The sequence below is a fragment of the Sus scrofa genome, chromosome 4, assembly GCF_000003025.6.
Source record: "Sus scrofa isolate TJ Tabasco breed Duroc chromosome 4, Sscrofa11.1, whole genome shotgun sequence".
NCBI classification, from domain to species: Eukaryota; Metazoa; Chordata; class Mammalia; order Artiodactyla; family Suidae; genus Sus; species Sus scrofa.
This window is the reverse complement of record NC_010446.5, coordinates 127,331,501-127,353,328: the sequence shown is the minus strand read 5'-3', so window position 1 is coordinate 127,353,328 and position 21,828 is coordinate 127,331,501. Positions and strand designations below refer to the sequence as shown.

Sequence of the window (21,828 nt, the reverse complement as noted above, 5' to 3'; positions counted from 1 at the left end):
AACTTGTGAACAATCATCAATAAATAGAATGGAAACTACCAAAGAAGATATCCTACACCCAAAGACAAAGAAGAAGCCACAATGAAAAATAAAAAATTAACCAGAAGGAGCAAATAGCAGATTACAGGAGGCAGAAGAATAGGCAAGGTGGAAATCACTGATGTGGAAAAGAATAAAGATAAAAGAATGAAAAGAAATGAGGAGAGTCTAAGAGAACTCTGGGACAACCTCAAAGGCAACCTTAAACACACCAACGTTTGCATTATAGTGGTGTCAAAAGGAGAAGATAGAAAGTGGCAGAGAAAAATATTTGAAGAGATAACAGCTGAAAACTTACCTAATGTGGGAAAGCAACCACTCACTCAAATCCAGGAAGCACAATGAGTAGCATATAAAATAAACCCAAGAAGGAACACACTGAGCACAAGTTAATCAAATTGACCATAATTAAAGACAGAGAAAATATTGAAAGCAGCTAGAGAAAAGGAACAAATGACATGCAATAAGATTGTCAACTGTCAGACCTACAGACCAATGGAACAGAACAGAAAATCCAGGAATAAACCCAGTCACCTGGGGTCAATTAATCTTCAACAAAAGAGGCAAGACTATAAAGTGGGGAAAAGACAGTCTCTTCAGCAAGTGGTGCTGGTAAAACTGGACAGCTGTATCTAAACCAATGAAACTAGAACACACCCTCACACCATACAAAAAAATAAACTCAAAATCATTTAAAGACTAAAGCATAGGATAAGACACCATAAAACTCGCAGTAGAGCACATAGGCAAAACATTCTCTGACAGCAGCTGTGCACATGTTTTCTTAGGTCAGTCTCCCAAAGCAGTAGAAATAAAAACCAAAATGAACCAGTGGGACCTAATCCAACTTAAAAGCTTTTGCACAGCAAAGAATACCATAAAAGCAAAACAAAACAAAAAGACAAGCTATGGAATGGGAGAAAATAGTTTTAAATGATGCAACCAACAAGGGCTTAATCTCCAAAATATAAAAACAACTGATACAACTCAAAAGCAAAAAAACAAACAAGCCAATTGAAATATAGGCAGACGTCCTAAACAGACATTTCTCCAAAGAAGACATATGGATGGTCCACAGGCACATTGAAAAAATGCTTAACATCACTAATTATTAGAGAAATGCAAATCAAAACTGCATTGAGGTACCACCTCACACTGGTCAGAATGGCCCTCATTAATAAGTCTGCAAATAACAAATGCTGGAGAGGGTGTGGAGAAAAGGGAACCCTCCCACACTGTTGGTCAGAATGTAAATTGGTACAACCACTATGGAAAATGGTATGGGGATACCTCAGAAAACTACAGAACTACCACATGATCCAGCAATCCCACTCCTGGGCATATATCCAGGCAAAAGTTTCCTTGAGGAAGCTAAATGCACCCCTATGTTCACTGCAGCACTATTCATAATAGCCAAGACATAGAAACAACCTAAATGTCCACTGACAGATGAATGGATTAAGAAGATGTGGTATATATACACAATGAAATACTACTCAGCCATAAAAAAGAAGAAAATAATGCCATTTGCAGCAACATGGACGGAACTAGAGACTCTCATACTAAGTGAGGTAAGTCAGAAAGAGAAAGACAAATACCATATGATATCACTTATATCTGGAATCTAATATAAGGCACAAATGAACCTTTCCATAGAAAAGAAAATCATGGACATAGAGAACAGACTTGTGGTTGCCAAGGGGGAGGGGGAGGGATGGGCCGTGGGGTTAATAGATGCAAACTATTGCCTTTAGAATGGATAAGCAATGGGATCCTGCCTATATAGCACTGAAAACTATGTCTGGTCACTTGTGATGGAGCATGATAACGTGAGAAAAAAGAAAGCATACATGTATGTGTGACTGGGTAACCTTGCTGTACACAGAAAATTGACAGAACACTGTAAACCAGCTATAATGGAAAAAAAATAAAGATCATTACAATAAAATAAGCAAAAAACAAAAACAAAACAATATTGTATATGTATAGACTCCTATATCAAAACCTCATGGTAACTGCAAACCAAAAAACTCTAATAGATACACAAATAAAAAGCAATCCATACACAACTCTAAAGATATTCATCAAACCATAAGAGAAGAGAATAAGAGAAGGGAAGAAAAAAGACCAATAACAACAAAACCAAACAATTAACAAAATGGCAATAAGAACTTAACATATCAATAATAACCTTAAATGTAAATGGACAAAATACTCCAACCAGAAGACATAGACTGGCCAAATGGATATAGAAACAAGACCTATATACATGCTGTCTACAAGTTCTATCAAAAATTTAGAGAAGAGTTAATACCTACCGTTTTGAAACTATTCCAAAAAATTGCAGAGGAAGGAATATTCCCAACCTCATTCTATGAGCCCAACAGTACTCTGATACTAAAACCACACAAAGATATCACAAAATAGAAAATTACAGGCCAATATCACTGATGAACATAGATGCAAAAGTCCTCAACAAAATACTGGCAAACTGAATCCAGCAATACAAAAAAAGGATAATATACCATGATCAAAAGATTTATCCCAAGGACACAAGGATTTTTCATTATCCACCAATCAGTCAGTGTGATACATCACATTAACAAACTGAAGAATAAAAACCTTATGACCCTCTCAATAGATGCAGAAAAACTTTTGAAAAAATTCAACACCAATTACTGATAAAAACCATCCAGAAAGTGGGTATGGAGGGAACCTATCTCAACATAATAAATGTCACATAGGACAAAAGCTCAGCTAACAGCATTCTCAATGGCGAAACACTGAACGAATTCCTGCTAAGATCAGGAACAAGATAAGGATGTCCACTTTCACCACTATGATTCAACATAGTTTTGGAAGTTCTAGCCATGACAATCAGAGAAGAAAAATAAAGAAATACAAATTGGAAGTTTGTATTGGAAGTACAAATACAAAATTGTATTGGAAATACAAAATGTATTGGAAATTCCAATACAAGTTGAGTTGCAAATACAAATTTGGAAATTCTAGCCATGACAAGCAGAGAAGAAAAAGAAATGAAAGAAATACAAATAGGAAAGAAAGAAGTAAAACTATCACTTTTTGCAGATGACATGGTACTATAACTAGAAAATCTTCAAGATGCTACCAGAAAATTGTTAGAGCTCATCGATGAATTTGGTAAAGTTTCAGGATACAAAATTAATACACAGAAACCAATTGCATTTCTATACACTAACAACAAATGATCAGAAAGATAAATCAAGGAACCTATGCCATTTACCATTGCATCAAAATAGAATAAAATATCCAGGAATAAATCTCTCTAAAGAGACAAAAGACCTGTATTCTGAAAACTATAAGATGGTGAAGAAAGAAATCAAAGATGATACAAAGAGATGGAAAGATATACCATGTTCTTGGATTAGAAGAATCAATATTTTCAAAATGGTATATTACCCAAAGCAATTTACAGATTCAACACAATCCCTATCAAATCACCAATGGCAATTTTCACAGAAAAAGATAAAAAAATTTTAAATTTGTATGGAAAGACCCTGGATGAACAATGAAACCCTGAAAAAGAAAAGTGGAGGTGGAGGAGTCAGGCTGCCTGACTTCATGCAATACTACAAAGCTGCAGACATCAATGCAGTATGGTACTGGCACAAAAACGGAAATACATACTCAGTGGAACAGGATAGAAAGCCCATAAATAACCTATGTACCTACAGTCAATTAATCTATTACAAAGGAGGCAAGAATGTACAGTAGAGAAAAGATCACCTCTCCAATAAGTAGTGCTGGGAAAACTGGTCAGCTACATGGAAAAAAAATGAAATTGTAACATACACAAACATACATAAAAGTAAAATCAAAATGGATCGAAGAGCTAAATGTTAAACTGGGTACTGTAAACCTCCTAGAAGAAAACACAGGCAGAACACTCTTTGACACCAATCGGAGTTATATCTTTTTGGGTCTGTCTTTTGAGAATAGAAATAAAACCCCAAATAAACAAATAGGGCCTAATTTGTTAACTAAATAAACTTAAAGAATTTTGCACAGGAACAGAAACAAACAAACAAACAAAAAAAACAAAATGAAAAGACAACCTACAGAATGGGAGAAAATATTTGCAAATGATGTGGTTGACAAGGGATTAATCTTCAAAATATACAAAAAACCCAATATAAAAAAACAGCTCAATATCAAAAAACCAAACAACCCAATAAAACAATAGGCAAAAGATATAAATAGATATTTCTCCAAAGAAGACACACATGTGAACAAAAAACATGTTAAAAAATGCTCAACATTGGAGTTCCCTTGGTGGCTCAGTGGTTAACGCATCCGACTAGGAACCATGAGGTTGCAGGTTCGGTCCCTGCCCTTGCTCAGTGGGTTAAGGATCCGGCATTGCCGTGAGCTATGTAGGTTGCAGACGTGGCTCGGATCCCGAGTTGCTGTGGCTCTGGCGTAGGCCGGTGGCTGCAGCTCCGATTTGACCCCTAGCCTGGGAACCTCCATATGCTGCAGGAGCGGCCCTAGAAAAGACAAAAAAAAAAAAAAAAAAAAAAAAAAATGCTCAACATTGCTGTTTATCAGAGAAATGGAAATCAAAGCATCAATGAGATACCACCTTGAACTGGCCAGAATGGCCATCCTCAAAAGTCTACAAACAATAAATGCTGGAGAAGGTGCAGAGAAAAAGGAATGCTCCTACACTGTTGATGGGAATGGAAATTGTCCAGTCACTATGGAGAACAATATGAAAGTTGCTTATTAAACTGCAAGTAGAATTACCATATGATCCAGCAATTCCACTCCTGGGCATATATCTGGAGAAAACCTTAATTTGTGATGATACATGAACCTCAGATTACATGGCAACACTATTTACAGTTGCCAAGTTGTGGAAGCAGCCTAAATGTTCATCGATAGAAGAACAGATAAAGAAAAAGGTAGTGTGTATATAATTGAATATTACTTAGCCATGAAAAGGAAGAAATCATGCCATTTGCAGCAACATGGATGGACCTAAAGGTTATCATATTTTGTGAAGTAAGCCCGGGAAAGATGAATATCATGTGATATTGCTTCTATGTGAAGTCTAAAAAAATATGATACAAATAAACCTATATACAAAATAGATATAGACCCAGAGACACAGAAAATAAACTTAGTTGCCAAAGGTGAAAGGGGGAGGGATAAATTAGGAGTTTGAGATTAGCACATATACACACTGTTATGTATAAAATAAATAACCAACAAGTACCTCCTTGGAAGTAGACTCAATATTTTGTAATAACCTATAAGGGGAAATAATCTTAAAAAGGTAATACACATGTATCTGAATTATTTGCTGTACACCTGAAACTAACACAACATTTTAAATCAGTTAAACTTCAATTAAAAATTTAAAATAAAATAGAAAAAAGTTCAGCTGACTGAATACGTGTAGATTTATTTCTGGGTTTTCCAATTTGTTCCATTCCATTGGTCTACAAGTTCTCTTTATGCCAGTACCATACTCTTTTGAACATTGTCGTTTTGTTAAGTACATTCTGAAATGAGGAGGTGTGTTTCATCCAGTTTTGTTTTTCTTTCTTAAGATTTTCTTTGACTGTTGGAGGTCTTTTGTGGTTCTATGTGAATTATAGAATTGATTTTTCTTTTTCTTCCTTCCTTTCTTCCTTCCTTCCTTCCTTCCTTCCTTCCTTCCTTCCTTCCTTCCTTCCTTCCTTCCTTCCTTCCTTTCTTTCTTTCTTTCTTTCTTTCTTTCTTTCTTTCTTTCTTTCTTTCTTTCTTTCTTTCTTTCTTTCCTTTCTTTTTGCTTGTTAGGGCCACATTAGTGGCATATGGCAGTTCCCAGGCTGGGGATCAAATCGGGGCTACAGCTGCTAGCCTGTGCCACAGCCACAATGACGCTAGATCCAAGCTGTGTCTGTGATCTACACCACAGCTCACAGCAATGGCAGATCCTTTAGCCCACCGAGTGGGGCCAGGGATCAAACCCCCATCCTCATGGATACCAGTTGTGTTCGTTTCCACTGAGTCACAACATGAGCTCCTCCACTGGAATTTTGATAGCGGTTATATAGACTCTGTAGACCACTTTGAGTTGTATGGCTCTTTTAACAATATTAATCTTTCACCTCCTTGGTAACTGTTACTCCTAAGTATTTTATTCTTTTGAAGTTATTTAAGTGGGATTGTTTTTCTAATTTCCATTCATGTAAAACATAGTGCATGGAAATGCAACTAATTTTTTGATTTTTATTTTATTTTACTATTTTATTTTATTTTATTTATTTTTCTTTTCTTTTCATGGCTGCACCTGCAGCATAAGGAAATTTCTGGGATAGGGTCAAATTGGAGCTGCAGCTCCTGTCCCCCGCCACAGGCACAGTAAGGCAGGATCAGAACCACATCTGAGACCTATGCCGCAACTCGCGGCAATGCTGGAGACTTCAACCGCTGAGGGAGACCAGGGATGGAACCCCCATCCTCACAGACACTATGTCAGGTTCTTAACACCCCAAGTAACAATGGGAACTTCAGGTTGATATTATGTCCTGCAGCTTATCTAATTCTTCTATCGGTTCTTTAAATTGAGTCTTTATGGAATTCTATGTATTAGATCATTTCTTCTGCCAACATGCATCATTTTTCTTCTTCCTTCCAATTTCGGATGCCTTCTATTTCTCGTTCTTGCCTAACTGCTCTGTCTAGGACGTCTAGTACAATGTCGAGTGGACACAGTGAGCACTGGGACCCTTACTTTATTCCTCGTCAGGCCTGGCTTGATATGAGAATAAATGGGATCTGAGGGGGAAGGTGGAAGAAAGAGGAGAAACTTTGAATCACATTTAAGAGGGATATTTTAAAATTTAGATGAAGTTGAACTTTTATCTTATTTTGATAAAAGGACTATTCATTAATCTGAAAGTGAGTAATAAACTAATGGTGCGAATTGCCTTTGAAGAAGTTATACTTGGAACCGAGGGAGAAGGAAAACAACTAAAAAGCAGGGTGGAAGAGGAGAGGCTGGGGGCCTGAAGATGGGGAAGAGGAATCATCTAAGCAATACTAGGGATCGAGATGGTTGGCCATCCACTCATAAATCCTTTGGCACAGGGACAAGCGCTTTCCCTGCCAGGGTCCAGGCGGCCTCTCAGTGCCCACAGGCAAGGCATTCTGCACCCCCTGGAGGACTAACTGCACGTCGTCTGCACCCTGGAGGGAATGGTCCCAGGTCTCCTTTCCTGGAAGACATCCTGTGACCCAGTGACCACTTGGCAGGAGTGATGCTTAACTGTGCTGCATGGCTTTGGTCACGCCCAGAAGATTTTTCCTGTGTTCGCCACACTCCAACTCCATCCCTGGACCAAAGTAAACCCTTGAGTAAGAGCGTATGTCTGAAGGTATCAGAAGGGTGGTGTGTGTGTGTGTTGGCGGGGAGCCTACTCCAAACAGAACCCGACTGACATCTGTAAAATGCGTCCCGATTATACAATTAAAAGTTTCTCTAGAGTCATCATGCATCATTTCAAATACAGGATCCAGTTAGGGACCGTCCTAATCACTAATGCTGTAATTGACCATGAATCGAATCACTCTCTGCATGTGAAACATGTTATCTTCACTATTTATTTCATCCTTGCAGACTTTACAGGTCAACAAAAATGCAAGTCTCAAGATTTCAAGTTTAGTTGAGTGGCGATGGTTTGGCATCTTGAAGTTGCTTGTTCACCTTGTTCTTAGCAGATGGAAGCTGGTTAGGGGATTTTTTTCCTTGGATTTTTACAGAATGCTACACTTTAGGGATAATTCAGTCCTTCTCATCTTAATAATATGTATTTCTTTAAGAAGATTCATGCTTTCCTGAAGGAATCCCTCCTCAAGGAGTTGTTTCTGCTCCTAGAAGGGAAAGTGGAGACTGAAGTCACACAATGCAAAACACTTCCCACATCTGCTAAATTATTTCATACCCATATGAGTCCCTCATGTGTTCTGAAACAATGAAAAAAAAATCTTTTTCTCCCTTAACTTCCATTAGATTTTTCTTTCTCGAGTCTCCTATGCCTGTAAAAATTTTTCTGAGCTTTCTTTAGCTGTGGAAATGTTGTACCCTTACAGTTTCTGAAATGTTAATGGCTCAGAATTATTTTTTTTTTCACCTCATTCACTTAGGTGCAACACAGTCTTTCTGGAAAAACTGTTTTTTCCCACTTCAACTCTGACTGACGAGGTGGGAACCTCCAAATACATATCTAAGGAAAGAAGAATGATGGGTGAACTCCTGTAGGAAGGTTACTGCATGATTCAGAATCACAGCAGATGTTTTATCGGGAAATTAAGTAGCAGTCTCCTCAATCTGGTGGCAGAGATGATAGGAATAAGCTGCGGGGATCAAGCCTGCCCTGGTCCACACTGTCTTTCTGGGTGGACATCCTGACCCAGCACAGACTGGGAGGAGGGCCTCGAGAACAGGAAGGTCCTGGCAGCCTGGGTGTTTAATTACGTGGTTGATGCATCGACGGCCACGAAGCCTTCCTGCTCATGCAGGTGCCTCCAGAGATAGAGTCATACCACGTATGTCAGAAACAAAGTCACGGTCGACTCCAGCATGTGGGGAAAACAGGTCTGATATTTTTCCACAAGGGAGGACCCGGAGAACTTACTCATCTCTCATGAAATTACACTTTCCTACTGGAAACGCGACACGCGATCATGTACCCGACACGTAACAGGAGGACAGGATTACCGAGTATCGGCAACGCCACCCTGCAGAGCCTGGCAATGAAGAGCCCTGGCTCATTAGTGATGTGATAATGAAGGGTCCATGAGATTTTATCCTGCCAGTAGACCTCCTTCAGCGACAGAGTGGACCAGGGGAAGGAGCAGTGAGAGAACGAAATGCCTGGTAGCGTTGGGGCTAGAGGAGTCCTTCCACTGACATAAGGCTCCAACTTCTAAGCAGTGTTTTTGATTCAGCACAATGGAAGGTGACAGAATGGAGGTGACACAGTTAAATACCCGATTTTTAAGTTTTAGAACGCTCTTTATCTCAGCCATTAACTGAGACCTCTCCTCTTCTATTTTCTGAGCCATTAGTTCCATTTGCTCCTTGTAACTCTTCTTTTTCTCTTCCATCATCTCCTCATTCTTCTTGTGCATTTCCTCTAACACTTTGTTTGCAACTTCTGCATATTCAGACATTACACGTTCCACTTAGGAAGAAAATCAATCAGAGAAATATGAGGATTAGATTGTTATCCTCTTACTTTGCCTCTCACCATTTTTGGCTTGTCTTTATTATTTCATGGAGAAACTTCTTGTGGTGGTTTTTGCACTGAGTAATCAGAAGACAGGTGATCGTCAATACTAGTTAAGGAAAAACATCTCCTAGAACTATGACCCATCCCTGCTATTCTTTGCTCTACAGCAATATTCCAGTGGACTGCTGGGACCAACATTAGCATGTCTTTTGTCTTTTTAGGGCCGCACCCAAGGCATATGGAGGTTCCCAGCTCCAATCGGAACTACCGCTGCCGGCCTATACCACAGCCACAGCAACGTGGGATCAGAGCTACGTCTGTGACCTACACCACAGCTCACGGCAACACCGGATCCTTAACCCCCTGAGCAAGGCCAGGGATCGAACCCACAACCTCATGGTTCCTCGTCAGATGCGTTTCTGCTGCGCCACATGGGAACTCCACCATTGGCATTTCAAGGGTTTTCCCACTGTCCAGTATTTTCATCTGTTCTCACCTTCAGTCTCTTTTTCTTCTTCTGTAAGTGACAGATCAGCCTGTAGAAGTGCATCATCCAGGTCCACCCTGGAATCCAAATACTTCTTCAGGGTCTCCTCTGCCTAGTGATGCAGAGAAAGTTAAAATTAGGAACTAGAGCTAAGGGGTAAAGTAAAACCCAACAATACATCTGTTAGTTTGATTTAATTTTATCACTCATTTTAGAATTCAAGTGCATTTCAAACCAAACTGGTTTAAAACCCAGCTCTGGATGCATCCTTAAAGTTGCTTCATTCCCAGTCACCCCAATTTCAGTCATTTGAGTTCGTAAATCCGGTCTTCTAACTGGATGGGTTCAAAGCCTCAGAGCTGCCTTCATGTCTTTCTTCTTCCCACAAATCCCACACACCGTCATCAGCTAAAGGCCTTTGCTCTGGCTGCAGCCTGACACCAAGCAGAGCCCGTCCCCGTCACCTGTGCCTCCCAAACACCTGGTCCAACAGCTCATCACCTCCTCCCTGGACCACGGCATGGGCTTCACACCTGGTCTCCCTGCTTCCTCCCACTCGCCTGCCCCTAGAGGCTGTTTTCCTCAGAGCAGCTCATGCTCTTATGTTCCTTCGAGAAAGATCACTTCGCTCGGATGCATGCAACCCTCTGCTGACTTTCCGACTCTTTCCAGTAAAACTGAAGCTCCTTTCGGGGTCTCCAGGGCACTGCCTTGTTTAACCCCTGGCCTCTGAACACCTTTCTCACTGGCCCGGCCACAGTTCCCGCCACGGCTCAAACATAAACCACTTCAGCCCCCTGGGCCTGTCTGCTGCTTGAAATCTTCTGCTTCTGATGTCGGCTGGACCCCCTCCCGGCTTCTCTGAAGCGTCTGCTGAAGCTGCCTCATCAGAGAGGTCTTCTCCGCGTGCGCATCAGACGGGCCACACGTCCCTCCTCTCCTGGGTCTGTCCCCGACGCGTGGCTTAGGTCACTGTGACCGTGATTCTGGAGCCGCCCCAGCATTTTCTCCTCCTCTTCCTTCGCAAGAGACCTCTCCTGCTCCACCTGAGCCCACTGTGGGCTCATCACAAGACGCTGCACATTCTCAGCCGCCTCCGTGGCAGCTGCGGTGACCCGATGATGACCTTCTAGCCAATACCCCTTATACAGAGGGCACTGGGTGGTACTTTTTGGAGATCACGTTAGAGAGAGTCGACCCAGAGAGCTTCTACTCTTCTGCTTTATCGGGTTTATTCCAGCAGTAACATGGAAGAAATGAGTGAAACCCCGGCACGCATCTTAGACCATCACTGACCTTGAGGGGTGTTCCCCGGTAGCTCATTAGGTTAAGGATCTGGTGTTGCCACTATTGTGGCTTCACTGCTGTAGCTCAGGTTTGATCCCTGCCTTGGGACTTCTGCATGCAGTGAGTATGGACAAACAGTGAAAACCATAAACTGACCTTGAAGATGGAGGCTGTGTGCTAAGTGCTGGCGAGGAATAAGGAAGGAGCTGGGAACAGGGTGATTGTGGAGTTGTCATAGCAACATGGACTCCGTTTGCCCTAAATCTTGTCTATAAGAGAGCAAGAATCTTTTGTCTTCTTAATCCGCACTTTTAAAAAACTTTGTTTAGTTTTTAAATAATATGTACCCAAACCTAATTCTAACTGGTATAGTCTGAGTATAACAGCATAAACAGAGCACAGAATCTGCTACAGGGGCTCAATTCCAGCTGTACTACTAATTACCTGTACGTTTGGAGCTGAGTTATTTCACTTTCCACTATCTCAATTTTCTTATTTAAAAAAATGGGGATATTAAAATATGTCCTTCAGACTGTTGTTATGAGGATTGAATGAGTTAAAAACATTCATTTCCTGAAACAAAATAAGCTTATTGCTGATGAGTACTATGAGAGAACTTAGTTTTTTGGTAGCCCTAACCCCAGAAATTTGACAATATCTGGCATATAGTTAGGCCTGAGGAGATAACTGATGGATGACTCAATGTCCAAATTATTGAATAAATCCTACAATCCCTTTGGGGGCTCCATCTGCGCTTCCAAGGAGGAATCGGCGCGGTGTCTTATGGGAGTCTCTCCTGCTTCCCATTTTTCCTATGTCTTCACGGAAGAGATGAGTGAAAGGCAGAGGCACCGTGAACCAGCCACACTTTGGTTGCTCCCACTCAGCAAGTCCCCAGAAATGGTACAGGAGGTGGTTTACCTGTATCCCCTTTCTGGGGGCCTGATAGTACTTATTCTTTAGCTCCTGCCTCTTCCGAATAAAGAGACGAAAACCTCCTGGTTTAGAGAATGTTCCCTGCTTCACATCTTCATACAGAGGCCCAAAAATATCTTGAAGTAAAGTCATGCAGTAATCTGAGGAGGCTTTCATGTTCTGGTCACAAAAGTCATCGAGTTTTGCTTCTAACTGTTCCTGTGAAGTAAAAAAAAAAAAAAAATTACATCCTATTTGAGCCGTGACGAGGATGCTAACCACGCAGCGAAGACTGGGAAATGCTTCTGCTGCAGACACTGTTGCACAGAACCACGGCCAAGCCCTCACCTGCTGGGAGAGTCCACAATGCCCCCCAAACAGTGCTGCTGCTGGGTGTCATTATCTGAAGCTTTTTTCCCGTATTATTCCGGCTTCAGAGAAGGACACTCAAAGCACAGACACGGTCCTCCGTGGAACTTCTCAAGTCTCCCATGTCAGAAATAGCTTAGAGCACTCACGTCCAGCAAGGCAGGCCTGCAGGGTGTTCCTGGTTCCACCACTTTGTGACTTTGTGACACTCACCTTCCTGAAACGAGGGTCCTTCCTGCTGAACCAGGGGAAAGTGTGTCTATCTCAGAGATTTCACGTCAGGATTATGGGCAGTGCTGCAAGGCATTAAGCCCAGGGACTCCTCTGTACGTTCTTAAAACGCGCCAGTGAGGAGAGATGCATTCTTTCAGGTGGCAGTCCTTTGAACATTTCTCTGTAAGACTAATGAAGGGGATGGAGACTGTACCCCAGGGTTTCTGTGTTGCAAAAGACTCATAGCACATTTGCCAACATTAAAGTCTTGACGAGAAATTGTATGTCAAGTTGTTTCAGGCTAGAAGGATGCCCACTGTCTGCTGCCTTCCTTTGCTGTTTGGTTTCACCACAGCCTGTGAGGGCGGGAAGGTGTGATCTGTAAACGCCGGCCCTGCCAGCCACGGAAGGGCTGTCACTGTCAAGTGGTTATTCGTCAGCAACAATCCTTCCTCCACTTGGAAGGACCCAGACGTGTGTCCTCAAACAGCCTTCTTATGACTGATTTCTCCTTCCTGTCTTTCTGAACGTTTTACTGGGGTCTTACATTAAGCACAAGACATTTTTAGGGTTTTCAAAAAGGAGTGAATCGTCCTGGATCACTAGCAGGGACATGAAAGCCCTGTGTCTTGACTAAATTTAAAAGAAAAAATAGGAGTTCCCGTGGTGGCGCAGTGGTTAACAAATCTGACTGGGAACCATGAGGTTGCAGGTTCGATCCCTGCCCTTGCTCAGTGGGTTAACAATCTGGCATTGCCGTGAGCTGTGGTGTAGGTCGCAGATGCAGCTCGGATCTGGCGTTGCTGTGGCTGTGGTGTAAGCCAGCGGCTATAGCTGCGATTCGACCCCTAGCTTGGGAACCTCCATATGCCGCAGGAGCAGCCCAAGACATGGCAAAAAGACAAAAAAAAAAAAAAAAAAAAAAAAAAAAAAGAAAGAAAAGAAAAAATAAACTAAAATAATCTTATACCAGTACAGTTTCACGATTTACTAGTTTGCTTAAAATCGTGCACCCAGAGGTGGGGAAATTAACAGAAGCGAATATTTGCAAAAATCTATTCAGTCACAGTCCTTCAGTTTCTAGGACTAAGGCTAGGAGCATTCTCTTCTTTTTGCAAAGATTGCAAGTGAGTCCATATTACTGACTGCTGCTGACTTTGGGTCTGGGAAGATAACTCTTATCAAGAAAGGCCCAGATGGTTCTGTCTGTCATGGATCTGAATACAAACGTACCATTAATTTCTTTTGGAACACTTGGTCCACATCCTTGAAAGACTTGGTCATGAAGCCTTCAATGGCCTCCTTCTCGACGTCCCTGTGCAGGTCCAGCAGCTCCTTCAGGGTCTCCGTGGGCAGCTGCAGCTTCTCGGCCATCTGCTGCTCATAGTGGGCAATGGCCTTCTGCACTGCGGCCGAGTTCTCGATCTCAGCCAGGGCCAGGACTGCATTCTCCATGCAGGGCAGGTCCCCACTGCTGATGGCATTGACAAAGGTCAGTACCAGGGTCTCTAGACCTGCAGAGGGGAATTTTAAAAGAATAGTGAGTACTTCTCAGCCATAAAAGAGAATGAAATAATGTCATTTGCAAAAACATGGATGCAACTGGAGATTCTCAAACTAAGTTAAGTAAGTCAGAAAGAGAAAGACAGACGTTGTGATAGCACTTGCATGTGGAATCTAAAATATGGCACAAATGAACCTATCTACAGGCCATAAACATACTCACAGACATGAAGAAGAGACTGTGGTTGCCACGAGAGTTGGGGAGCAAGAGGGATGGATGGGGAATTTCAGGTTGGTAGATGCAAACTATTTCATTCAGAATAGATGCGCAGTATAGTCCTGCTGTCCATCTCAGGGACCTGCATCCCATCCCTTGGTATAGAACATGTGGAAGATAATCTGAGGAAAAAGTGTTTGTATGTGTATGGCTGGGTCACTTCACTGTGCCGCAGAGATTGGCAGAAAATTGTAAATCAACTACACTTTAGTAGACAATAAAATTAAATTTAAAATATAGTGACTATCAGTTGGTGACAGAGAGGAGCAAACTGTATTCTGTTTAGTCCTGAGAACATAAATTTAATTTTTTGATTCAACAACTAGAGGGTTTTGCATGCTGAGTGTCACAAAGAGTACTTTTAAAGTTTTTTTGAGAAGAATAGTGATGGAATATTTTGATAACCTCTAGGTTGAGAGGAGGTTGAAGATTCCCTTTCCTCTGAGGTTGGCATGAATGGATTCGAATAAGGATACTAGGGACAACCTCTTTGGTTGATCTTTTCTTGGCCTTCCTGTGTCTCCTGTTTTTTCTGAGCTCCCTTTTCCTCCTCACGTTTCATCTATGAAAAGCTCAAGGAGACAATTTAGTGCAGGAGTGTACGTGCACTCCCATGTGTGTGTTTGAGTGTCTGGGTGCACATGGCACAGGCCACTAGTCCTCTGTCTGCCTCAATAGGAGGGTCTTCCTAGATACTCTGTCGTCGGAGCTCCATGCAGGGTGATCAAGTCATCCGGGTTTGCCAGGGATTTGCTGGTTTTAGTTCTGAAGGTACTACATACCAGGAAATTCCAGCCTCAGGTAAACTGGATGGTTGGTTGCGTTACCATTGGCAGCAATGAGGTATCTTCTCACACTGGAAAGAACGGCCATCATCAGAAAGTCTACAGATAACACACGCTGGAGAGGGTGTGGAGAAAGTGGGACCCTCCTACACTATTGGTGGGAATATACCTTGGTGCGGCCACTATAGAAAACAGTGTGGAAGTTCCTTACAAAACTCAAGTAGAACTGTCATATGATCCACCAATTCCACTCCTGGACATATATCCGGCAAAAACCTAATGCAACCCACTGTTCATAGTAGCAGTACTTACAATAGTCAAGATGTGGAAGCAACCTAAATATGCATGAACAGATGAAAGTATAAAAAAGGTGTGGTACCTAAATGCAATGGAATATTACTCTGCCATAAAAAGAATGAAGCAATGCTATTTTCAGCGACATGGATTGGCCTAGAGATTGTTATACTAATTGAAGTAAGACGAAGAAATATGGATGTGATATGACGTCATTTAAATGAGGAGTCTTAAAAAATGATACAAGTGAACTTGTTTACAAAACCAAAATAGTCTCACAGAAATAGAAAATAAACTTATGTTTCCCAAAGGGAAAAGAAAAGGGTGGGATACATGAGGAATTTGGGATTGACAGCTACATACTTCTATATAATAAAGATCAACAGCAAAGACCTACTGTATAGAACAGGGATCTATATTCAAGACCTGTAAAAACATGTAATGGAAAATAATCTGTAGAGTGTGTGTGTGTGTGTGTATACATATATATATGAATCAACATCTGAAACATTATAAGTCAACTATTCTTCAATTAAAAAAAGACAGCTGGCAGTTTTGGGAACTCAAGCTTGGATCTTCTCTTTCCATAGATTTAAGGACCATCGATATTTTAATTTCGTGCACTGACTGGATTATTAAGCTTTAGAGTTGTGTGTTTAAATATCTGGATGATGTTCCTTCTTGGAAACATCAGGGGAGTATCAGCACTAAATAACCCAACTCTAAACAAGCTCATCTACTCCAAAAAGCTGTTCCGCCTCCAGGTATTCAGGCAGCTATTCAATCATTTGTTTAGGCTCCGAACCCTGGAGATGGCCTTGACACTTCCTTTTAATTCCTTCCACACAGCCGTATTCCCTTCATCATCAAAACTCATGGATTTGACTCTCGAAGCATGTGCGGATTCTGTCCATTCCGACGACCTTAATTGCTGTAGATGCAGCCCAGCCTAATCCCCATTTGTTATTGAGATACGGCAAATAACATCCATGCTGTCACCGCCTCCTGTAAATCCCTCCCACGTTGGCTACAAAACACTCAGGACGAACTGTGTAACGTCGCCTCTCTGCCCCTAATTCTTCAGGATCCTCGCGCTGGACTCAAACTCTAATCCCCCGACATCACGCACCAGTCCCTGCAGGTACGGCTCCCTGCATACGTCCCCCAGCCCCACCAGCCCACGTCCTCCCTCTGTGCTGCCTCAGGTCACATTGACGTTCCTTTACGACCTTGGAGGTCCAGAGATCTTTCCTGTCTCAGGCCATCTCGGGTGATAAGGCTCTGTCTGCAGAGCTATTCCAACTCTTCTTCTGGTCAACTGCTAACCATTGTTAGGGTCTCAGCTTACGTGTCCCTTTCAGAGACAAATATTCTCTGTCTCCGAACACAAATTATCTCCCACCTGCCTCCCTCGACCTCTTTCATGGGAGCCTCTTATTTCATGTATTATGCTTCTCGCTGTTATCATGATTAAATAGTCAAGCACCTTTTGCTCCCATCGTGCTGGAACCAGGGTAGAATTAAAATGCTGTGATGTGCCAGTGGCTGGGCGCCTGACATCGTTCTGAATCGATGCACAAAAGCCTCACATACAGGGAGGATTTGCCTTTCCCTGAGGTGGTCCATCTTCCCAGCTCTCCTGGGAGGAAGTGTCATAAATAGGGAGCTGGCCAGTTGGGGGAGGGGTTTACTACACACAAGCTGGATCCTAGGCATTTCTCTTTATTCACCTTGCTCATGTGACGATTAGATAACACCAGACCCAGTTCTAGTTCCCTGTGCAATTCACAATGCGACCCTTGGTGTGTTTCCTCGTCATCATTAGACTCTATTTACAGTCAGAAGGAACCCTTGTTCGTCCCTCGTCTATCGTCTATGGTGGGCAGTAGGAAAGTCCAGGTGAGGAGCAGGGAGGGAGAGGCACTCACGAGGCCCATTGACTGTGATGCCTCCTGAGAGAGTCTTGACCTTGGAATGGCTGAGGATGTAAGAGCAGAATTCTTCAACCTGTTCTCTGAATTCAGGATCCACATCTTCTTCCGGTAGCTGCTCCAGGTGGACAAGGTACTTCCTCTGAGCAGGGCGGTCAAAGATGAAGCACTTCTTTTCTGGGAAGAACTTTCGAATACATAACCGAGTTTCATTAAAGCTTTTAGTTTTTTTATCGTTACCTGGAAGAATAAAAATTAGAGGTTTTTAAAATATAATGCCAACTGCTTCAAATAGATGACCCTTCAATTCATAATTGCACTAATCCTTTAAAAACAGGTAAAAATCAACTAATCATTGATCGCATAAAAAATTAAAGGTATAGAGAAATGAACGTTCTTTCCTTCTCGGAGAAGGCAGTCGTTTAACATTACGTCAAGTGGATTGATCCAGAATATTTTTATTTCCTCTTACAGAATAGGCTGGATCCCAAAGGTGTAAAATTATGATTTACAGCACCTACATACAGTGTTCACTCTGATATTAATTTCATTTTTAGTTACAGTAATCAGTCCCAATAACCTTGCCTCAGCTTCAGTGAATTCTCCAGGTACTCATCAGCAATGATGGGTTCTGAGTTTGCTTCCAGCTCTAGGGAGAAATCTCTCAGAGTCCACACAAAATCTGGAAAGAAGCTTACAAAGTCAGCTGAGTCTTTGACCTCATGTCTGCCAGATGAGGATTTTGCCCTGATGCAATGTGTCAGCTCTGTCACATAGCTGAGATGCTAACATAGGAAAACTGCAGAAAAGGAGTAGCACCAAAGTTTATCTCAAATAATTTCCCCTGATTAGTTCATTCATTCATTCCACCAGCATTCATTGAGTGTGGGGAAACAGTGTGAACATGATAAAGACAGAACTAAGTCCAAAGGAACTCTTTAGAGAAGATGACAAGGATGAAGAGATTTGAGGAATGAGAGTATGATGCTAGAGGATGCTGAGGGTTTGACCATGGAGATTTGTTAGGAAGGTCATGAACCATGACTGCAGATATAATCCCTGAGTTGGACCCTGGCAAGTGAAGGCTGCTCCCCATCCCCCAGCCTTGGAATGTGCACTCCCCTAGCCTCCCCCCTGCTGGAAGCTGCCTAAGGACAACCAGAGACAGGAATGTGGTCCTGAGACCATCTGGACCGTGTACTGGCTGAGCCCAGTGGAAGCCTCTGTAGAAATTCTAAAATCAAGTGCGTGGGTCCAGAAATCTATGTGTTCTCCAGCCACCCAAGACAAGACTCCTAAGTCAATACTCTCATTTATTTAGCCTGCCTCCTGCCTTCTGAAGCAATCTGCCTTCTGCTTAGGTCTCTCCCTGCCCTCTGGGAACTAAGATCTGGTTCCGACTCCACACAGGAAGCTCCTGAGATCATTAAGTCAGACAGGGGGCTTAGCGAGCCTTGTGCAGCTGAGTGTCTAGGATCAGGCGGGAGCAGAAATTCTTGGGCCTCTGGTGGTGACCGAGGTAAACTGGGATGTGGAGCATCACTGGCTTCATGGAGGAGGGGACTCCTTAGTGAATGCATTCTCCTCAGTTGCCCACACCTGCAACTGGTGACAAAGCGCAGCTGCTCTTTGCTAGACTTCCTGTTGTCTAGACCGCAAAAAGGATACTGCAGTTGGTCCATGGCCTGCTGGTTGATGGTCCCCATGCTGTTGTATATAAGGGTGCTGCTCAGGAGAACTGCCAGGGCAAAGAGCCAGGAGTCATTCTGGTTGTCTCCCTGGAAGTCATTGTAGAAGCCACAAGAAGAGTGACTGCGAGCACAGGATTCTGATGCAGGTGACAGAGCCTGAACCCATCTGCCTCTAGTTAACTCTGGAAACTCAACCCCTGTGCAAAATTTTCCCCATCCACACGTGAATTTATAAACCTTAAACTTATGGTGTTGAGAAATTTAAATAAGGCATTGGCTCTAACTGCATATGAGAGTGTAGAGCAAATGCGCCCTTGATGGTAGTGGCGGGTAGAATTCATTCACATCTCCTGACCTGAGAATGTGATCCTGTTCTGTTCCCATCAGATGTCATGGGGAGGAACCCTTCAGACAGTAGTTAAACTAGTCCCCTTTGACAAGCGTTTTCTGGAAGAGCAACGGTGCAGCTCCGTGATGAGCGAAGCTCTTGTCATCAGATCTTATCCTTGGCTTCTCTTCCGTAGCCCAGCTGTGGACCACCCCATTCCCACCCTCTTTCGGTTCCCAGTGTGAGACGTCAGACGTGTGTGTTGACTGTCTAGTCAGGTTTAGAGGCACCTTCGGCTGTCTCATCAAGACATTTTCCTATGATTTTAAAGGAAAATGACAAAAAACTTATTAGCCTTCACGGCTTGTAAGCCTATCAATGGGCTTTCCTGACCACTCTCCATGCTTCCATGTGGCTGGGCTAGTCAACAATTCTTAAATTAGCCTGTTATTCTCATACTTTGGGTTGACTTTTCCCACTTGGGGCTTGCTCTGGTTTGCTTCACATTGGATCCAGGGTCAAACTGGACCACCACCAAGTACGTAAAATAAAGGAAAAGAATAATACATTAGTAGGATACATTTGAAGCATACGCCAAATTTTGGGAAGGAGGGACCGTGCTAGAAAGGCTCCTGCTCTGATGTAGGTAGGATTTAAAAGACGTATTTTTACCTTCTCTACATCCCCCAGGCCCTCGGTGTCAAGCAGAACCAGGGTGTGGTCTGGATTCCTGGGGTGAGGCACACACCACATCCAGATGCCCTTCGTGTGAGACTGCACCGTGGAGCCCAGAGAGAAGCCTGTGGGGGAACAAGACATTATGAGAGGGGGGTTTTAACAGGAGATGTATCAGGAAATTGAGATAATACTTACCCGTGTATTATCAAGGTTAAAAGAGATAAATGAAAAGATAGTCAGTGTTGATCTTAATGACAACCAGAAAGAGAGGGAAGGAAGAATATCCAGTATGAAGTGACATAATTATTTTACCTTAAATATCATCATAAGCTTAATGTTACTCTAAACACTTTTTAGTAAATATTTTGTTGTTTATATTAATTTTCTTTATTACTACATCACTCCTTCCCAAGAAGCACATTTACAGTTTAAAGAGAGAATTAAGGCAAAATGGGGAGAAAGCATTGACTCTTATCATCCACCAGAAAGTGAATGTAAGAAGGCCACTCTTGGATTGAAAATCAGCTTTCGATATTCCTCCTTGCCTCTAACATCCTCTCCGGGCCTCACGGTCCTGCCTGCTGGGAGTGCCGTTGCCCAGCAGGGGCTCAGCCCGGTTTGCTGGGGCCACTCACCCTTGTTCTTCCCAGCCAGCTTGTTCATCAGGTAGGATTTGCCTGTGCGGTAAGGGCCCACGATAGCCACCACCACCAGGGGCTGCTTGATGGCAGACAGGAGCTTCAGCGCTTTCGGGCTCACCACCAGTCGCCCATTGATGTTCTCAATGAGGCACTGTGGTTCGGGCATGTGCACCCCTGAGGCCATGTCTAGGGTGTCCCCTGATCTGCAAGGGAAGAGACTGGATGGAAAACAATGTTTAGTCACCTGAGGGAGAAAGTTACAGTTAGGGCTAAAATTTGGTTTTGTGTCCTTGAACTTTGTCCCTTGTATGTTTTCAAGAGTCCTGTGGCCTCTTTAAGCCTGTGCTATAGACTATTCCACCGGTTCTCTTTAAAGATTATTTTATTTTGAAGGAGCTTAACTGTACACAAGAGTTGTACAACAGGTATAGAAAATTTCTATATACCATTTCCCCTGGTTCTCCTAATGTTAATGATACCTTGTATTACAGAACAATGATTGAAATGGCTTTTCACATTGATACAATAGTATTATCTAAGCTATAAACCTTTTCCCCATGTCATCACTTTCCCCCTTAGTGACTATTTCTGATCCACAGTCCAATTCAGGGAACCTCATTACATTTAGTCACTAACTTTCCTTAGCCGTCTCTCATCATTATGGTCCCTACTTTTTATGTTGTCTTTCATGACCTTGAAATTGTAGAAATGTGCTGGTCTGTTGTTTTGTGGAGTGGGTTTTTGTGACGGTTGCTCATGATTAGATTGAAATTCTGCATTTTGTCTGCGAATGCAGTGGATGCCATGTTCTGCCAGGCTCAGAGCATCTCTGTCTTTTCATTTTGTATAGATTCTGTGGGGCCTCTTTTTTTCAGGTTCTAGCGTTATAGTCTCTCTTGCTTCTGACGTCTGCCCCCCTTGTGGATGAAGCTGGTATGAGGCTTGCTGTAGGCTGTCTGATGGGAGGGACAGGTGCCTGCCCACTGGTAGGTGGGGCTGAGTCTTGTCCCTCTGGTTGTTGTGACTTTGTCCCTGGGTGTGATTAGAGGCTGTGTTCTGAGGAGGACTTTGGCAGCCTGTTAGCTGACGGGTGGGGATGTGTTCTCAACCTGTTTGCTGTTTGG

General features: G+C 42.6%; 1 protein-coding gene across 7 annotated transcripts in view; it reads right to left on the bottom strand.

The window, feature by feature from the left end:
• The window catches only part of LOC100523668 (guanylate-binding protein 2-like), a 55,652-nt gene continuing 41,475 nt past the window's right edge, over positions 7,652-21,828 (bottom strand). For 2 of the 7 annotated variants that reach the window (XM_021090315.1, XM_021090314.1), the window contains exons 2-10: positions 20,699-20,907; positions 20,058-20,185; positions 19,035-19,144; positions 17,947-18,143; positions 17,364-17,606; positions 13,810-14,090; positions 12,001-12,213; positions 9,802-9,904; positions 7,659-9,257 (exon numbers count right to left, since the gene is read on the bottom strand). In XM_021090315.1, coding sequence (XP_020945974.1) covers positions 8,878-9,257; positions 9,802-9,904; positions 12,001-12,213; positions 13,810-14,090; positions 17,364-17,606; positions 17,947-18,143; positions 19,035-19,144; positions 20,058-20,185; positions 20,699-20,888 — 1,845 coding nt within the window. In that variant the 5' untranslated portion in view covers positions 20,889-20,907 and the 3' untranslated portion in view covers positions 7,659-8,877. Of the gene's footprint in view, positions 9,258-9,801; positions 9,905-12,000; positions 12,214-13,809; positions 14,091-17,363; positions 17,607-17,946; positions 18,144-19,034; positions 19,145-20,057; positions 20,189-20,698; positions 20,923-21,828 lie in introns of those variants that run through there. The other 5 variants (XM_003125922.6, XM_021090316.1, XM_021090313.1 and 2 more) reach the window with 5 other exon arrangements.